At 33.8% G+C, this 5,214-nt stretch overlaps 1 protein-coding gene across 1 annotated transcript; it reads left to right on the forward strand.

The window, feature by feature from the left end:
* Positions 1-615: 615 nt before the first annotated feature.
* On the forward strand, positions 616-4,884 carry LOC109164425 (peptidyl-tRNA hydrolase, mitochondrial-like). The gene is made up of 8 exons (XM_019312965.1): positions 616-796; positions 872-956; positions 1,084-1,151; positions 1,848-1,898; positions 2,028-2,101; positions 4,258-4,316; positions 4,422-4,498; positions 4,721-4,884. The coding sequence occupies exons 1-8, from the start codon at positions 689-691 to the stop codon at positions 4,850-4,852; spliced, it is 654 nt and encodes a 217-aa protein (XP_019168510.1). The 5' UTR covers positions 616-688; the 3' UTR covers positions 4,853-4,884.
* The last annotated feature ends 330 nt before the right edge of the window (positions 4,885-5,214 follow it).

Raw genomic sequence — 5,214 nt, forward strand, 5'->3', positions numbered from 1 at the left:
TAATTAATTTGAAGACTAAGAATAATAAGGTAAATAACTATTTAGTAATTTCTAAATAACTATTTATTAGTTTCTAAATAACTATTTAGTAATTTATTAATATCTCAAATAAGACTTCCTCAAAGCATGTATCACATTCCAATCTTGCTAAGAACCAAATCTTATTCGAGAAAGGGTCATCTTTTATCCATTCCTGTAGAAATTGAGTGAAAAGTTACACAAGCTTTTCCTCAGTACTGCTTAGGTTCTAATGTGTTCATGAACAAACTTAACAAACCAAAATATTGTAGGTGTTATGCAGCCAAAACGTTCCTTGTTTAGGTTTACCTATGAAGTAAAAGTTCATTTATTTATCTATAACCAATAAAGGTATTTATTTATCTTTTATTTTCTCAGGTTATTTTTAATTCTAATTGTTCTAGGTTTCTTGTGCCAAAGTAAAATAAGGGTTTTCTTGTGGAAGAATAAAGATGCTTAGTAGGATATGCAGACGTAGCTTCAGTTCTGCTTTTCCTCAACCATGGCTATTTATTGGGCCAATAAAGGGTATTTATTTATTTTTATTTTCTCAGGTTATTTTTAATTCTAATATTTATTTATTTTTATTTTCTCAGGTTATTTTTAATTCTAATTGTTCTAGGTTTCTTGTGCCAAAGTAAAATAAGGGTTTTCTTGTGGAAGAATAAAGATGCTTACTAGGATATGCAGACGTAGCTTCAGCTCTGCTTTTCCTCAACCGTGGCTATTTATTGGGCTGGGCAATCCTGGTGATAAATACAAGGCAACAAGACATAATGTATGTTGCTATTCTGTTGAAAAATCCTGATTGAGTTATGCCTTTTATATAATGTGCAACTTTATTTTCCGGCAGGTTGGATTTGATATGGTAGATGCATTTGCACAGTCAGTTGGCATCCAGATGGATGATGTACATTGCAAAGCTATATTTGGGAAAGGTGACTTTTGCTCAATCACTTTCTTTTTGTTGCTTTTTTATACGAATATTTTTATACTGGTTTGTATGGTTTGTAGTAAGGATTTGTGTCCATGTGCTGATTGGTGTTGGCAAATTGCAATTTCCAGGTTTCCTTAATGGAGTTCCAGTTTTCCTTGCTAAGCCCCAAACTTATATGAATTTGAGTGGTGAATCTGTAAGTTATTAAATTTATATTTAGAGCCAATTGATGCTTTGGAGTTTCAGTATGCCAATTGCCTTGATATCTAGTTTTAGGTCTTTGGTATGGAATTTATTTTACTAATATGATCTTAATTAATGGAACATATTTCTTGATATGGCACTAAACTCTTATACAGTGATATGAGAGACAGTGAAATTCATTGTAGCTATGCTTGCTCACTGGAGTGGGACTTATTTTGGCACTGCCGTAGTGCTTTAATAAATCTTGCTTTGTGGTGTCTAAGTTGATCCCCTTCACTCCACTTTCTATACCCTTGTTTCTCTCCCCTTTTCTTGTTTCTGTTTTCACCTTTCTTTATGTCACAGTGTCCTACTTTTTTCAGTCATGAACTTTGTAATGGTCATGTCAAAATCTTTATTTATAGATGATTGGTTAAAACTCTTAGGGTATTTGATGTTAGTTGTTCATATAATGGATCAGATAGTTGTAATTTGTAACCAATGCACATCTGAGAGCAGACCAATACTTATGTGTCGAGGTCAATCCAAATAGGAATATAAAGATTTGTAAGTTAACCAAATGTCATACTGTAATTTTGACATATTTTTTAATGTCTTGCTCTGTGCCTCGTTTGTTTGTTGGTTGAATTTGAACTTTGCTTAATCATATGGTGATTATGCCAAATAACTTTTGTTCATTTCCTATTAGAGTGGACCACTTGCTGCATATTATAAGCTTCCACTCAACCGCGTGATTGTGGTATAGTCTTTTGGCAATTCAAACTTTTAATTCTTATTTGGAATTGACTAAATACTGTGCGACACTTGGACAATAATATTTTAATGTTTTTCTTTTAAATTTTTAATTTTTAATTTTTTTTTATTGTAGTTTCATGATGATATGAATTTGCCATGTGGGGTACTTCGTCTTCACCCTAAAGGAGGTCATCATAGTCACAATGGGTATGACCATTATGTCTAAATTTACTCACAGAATAACTAACATGATATGTGCATAGTTGCATACTTGGGTCCTCATAGCTAATTTCAAGTCTTTGATTTTTATTTATTTATTTATTTTTTTTGCTCAAAGTATTTTCTAATCTTTCAACAAGGTGTGTGTTCTTATCTCTTCATCCTGCCCAAATGGAACCTGATAGTCGCTAAAATCTTCCAATGGCAATAAATCAGAACTTTGAGTTTCCTGTTTAATAGTGCTACTAATTGGTCATTGGTGGCATTTGTTTTATGTTCATTAACAGCTACCTCGTGGGCTAGGGACATGGATGGATATGATGTAGGAAGGCAATAATGCTTTTATCAATTATTTAATATATGTTTTAGTTAGATTAGAGTTGCTTAATACTTGGTGTTCCCGATATTTGATTCAATTAGAAGTCCTTGTCTTAATTAGCTATTTAGTCTTATCTAGTCTTAAAGTGATTATTAGTTATTGCATTCTTGTATGAATTCATTGGATCAATGGGAAAGCGGACTAAGGGAGTTTTGGGATCTCAAGCAAACCCAAGCCTTGAAGTGTGGCAAAACACTTCTTCTGCCCGTGGGTCCGTGACTTAAACCATAACGTTTGGTTTGGTTCCGTTGCCGGGGTCATGAGCGACACACTTTTGGACAATCCAGAATTCAACACTCTTAAAGAATCGGTGAATGAGTTGAAGCTATTAATGAAAGAGTGCTGCATACATTGTCTTGGAGAGTTAGGTGAAGATGGCAGCAAACTAAAGCAGTGGATAACTAAATTCCTACTCCTTGAAGGCCAAAGACAAAACACCAAAACTTCCTAAAAAATTCAGCAAATAGAGGGTGATGTATTTCACTCAAAATGGATTATTCATCCTCCACAATTACTGATCACCCATATTTTTGGAAAATCAGCAATCCTCCATGTTGAATTATCACCCACATGAGGTTGATCGACCGAAACACTAGCTTGTATTTGAGCTATCCCAAAATATGGGTGATCACTAATTGTGGAGAATGAATCATCCATTTTAAGTGAAATAACATCAACCCTCTGCTTGCTGAATTTTTGAGGGAGTTGGTGTATGGTTTTTGGTGTTTTCTCTTGGCCTTCGAGGAATTTAGTTATCCCTTCATTGTCATTTTCACCTAATTATCCGAGAAGACCTATGCAGTACTCTTTCAATTCTTGAAGAGTGTTGAATCCCCGGCAACGGAACCAAATGTTATGGTCTAAGTCGTAGGCGGAAGAAGGAATTAGATGTGTTTTGCCACACTGTCTGCTTGAGATCCCAAATTTCCCTTAGTCCCCTTTTGGGATTTAAAATTCTACTCCCCATTAATCCATGGAATTCTTCCTTTTTATAATAGGGAAAATACAAGACTCCAATAACTAATAATCACTTAACTAATTCAGACAAAGACTTCTAATTGAATCAAATAACTAGAATTAGACAACCAAGTATTAAGCAATTATAATCTAATTAAAAATCTATTAAATAATTGATAAAAATATTGTTGCCTTCTTGCATCATATCCATATCCTCATCCTCATTATTATTGTTATTGTTACTGTTACTATTACTGTTACTTTGCTATATGGCTTGTTCATGCTCCTTGCTAGAAGACCAAAAGGTGAACCTACATCTTTTAGGAGTGACATACATCTTATGAAACTGCCGGTTAAAAGCATCATAGCAAGCTAAGAAGTGAACAGAACTAGGATACATAGTATACTTGGGTATGTCGGTATGCTTTATTTTTAGCATAGATGGTTTATATCTTGTTTAGGAAACACCTTTTAATCTGCATTTTAAAGTTTTGTATCTTACCAATTTACCAAGCCACTCATTATGTGATTAATCTCTTGGTGTTTGTTTTCTTACGCTTTGGATTGCTATGTTTTACCAGCATAAACTCCTGATTTCTGGTAATTTCATGGATATTTAGGAAATTCATTGCCCATATCTCTACTGGTTCTTGTGTATCGCTTAGTAATAGCTTTGAGAAATAAAAAATTCTCACATATCCGTATGTTTGGTATAAATTTCTGGCCAGTACATAAAATACTAACAATAGGTATAGGAATGCTTCTTTGAAGATCTCTAACACTGTTTTTCTTTCTATATACTTTTTAGATTAAAGAGTGTGATTTATCATTTTCGCGGAAACAAAGAGTTCCCTCGATTAAGAATAGGTTGGTGACTTGGTGGAACCTTGGATCTCTTTATTTATTTATTTTTTAATTTGATTGCTTTTAGCTTTCTCTTGTATGTCCAATAATTCTTATTTCTTCTGTTAGGCATTGGAAGACCTCCTGGTCAAATGGATCCGAAGGCATTCTTACTTCAAAAGTTCAATGCAACTGCTCGAGAACGGGTATACTCATCTTTGTTAGATTCTACTTTGTAAACTTAGTTTAGATGCCTCTCGGACATCTCGTCCATAATCGGTACATAGAAAACTTTGAGGCATCTAAACTGCTCGAGAACGGGTTGTCTTAGTTTAGACTTTAGATGCCTCAAAGTTTTCTATGCTCCATATTATCTTCCCAACAGAATACAGTTTTGGAGGAGTATTGATCGATCTACTTTTTGACAGGTTGATGTTGCTTTACAAGAAGGGGTTGATGCGCTGAAACAGCTCTTATCCAAAGGCTTAACAGAATCTTCTCGGTGTTTTAACACTGAACAAAAGTACAAGCATATAAGATTACAGACAATCCCAACATGATCATGATTCAAGCCTTCAAGGTTTCTAGCTAGCTAGAACCATACTGCTGCTGCATAAATTGATTTCATTTCTAGGTGCCAAGGCACTTGATTTATGAGTAAACACACTTGAATGGTTTCAAATAACTGTATTTGCCCTATTTGGAACCAATTTAGCTTTCTCTTTGTTGCTCTCTCATCAAAGAGTTTCAATTCTTGAAAGACATTCACTTGAAAATGAGTAAATGACCATTGGGCATTGGTCTTTTAACACCTTTTACTATAATTAACAACTATCATAGCTTGAAGTTTGAACTGATTGCTTGTTACTGTTAGCGAATTCCTATATATATATATATATATATATATATATATATATATATT

The sequence above is a fragment of the Ipomoea nil genome, unplaced genomic scaffold, assembly GCF_001879475.1.
Source record: "Ipomoea nil cultivar Tokyo-kokei standard unplaced genomic scaffold, Asagao_1.1 scaffold3065, whole genome shotgun sequence".
NCBI lineage: Eukaryota > Viridiplantae > Streptophyta > Magnoliopsida > Solanales > Convolvulaceae > Ipomoea > Ipomoea nil.

Excerpts from the sequence above, each read along its gene's own strand:
- LOC109164425 (XM_019312965.1), top strand. The coding sequence starts at position 689 with ATGCTTACTAGGATATGCAGACGTAGCTTCAGCTCTGCTTTTCCTCAA. Across the intron at positions 797-871 it reads ACAAGGCAACAAGACATAAT|GTTGGATTTGATATGGTAGA; the intron begins GTATGTTGCTAT and ends ATTTTCCGGCAG. Across the intron at positions 2,102-4,257 it reads GGTCATCATAGTCACAATGG|ATTAAAGAGTGTGATTTATC; the intron begins GTATGACCATTA and ends TATACTTTTTAG.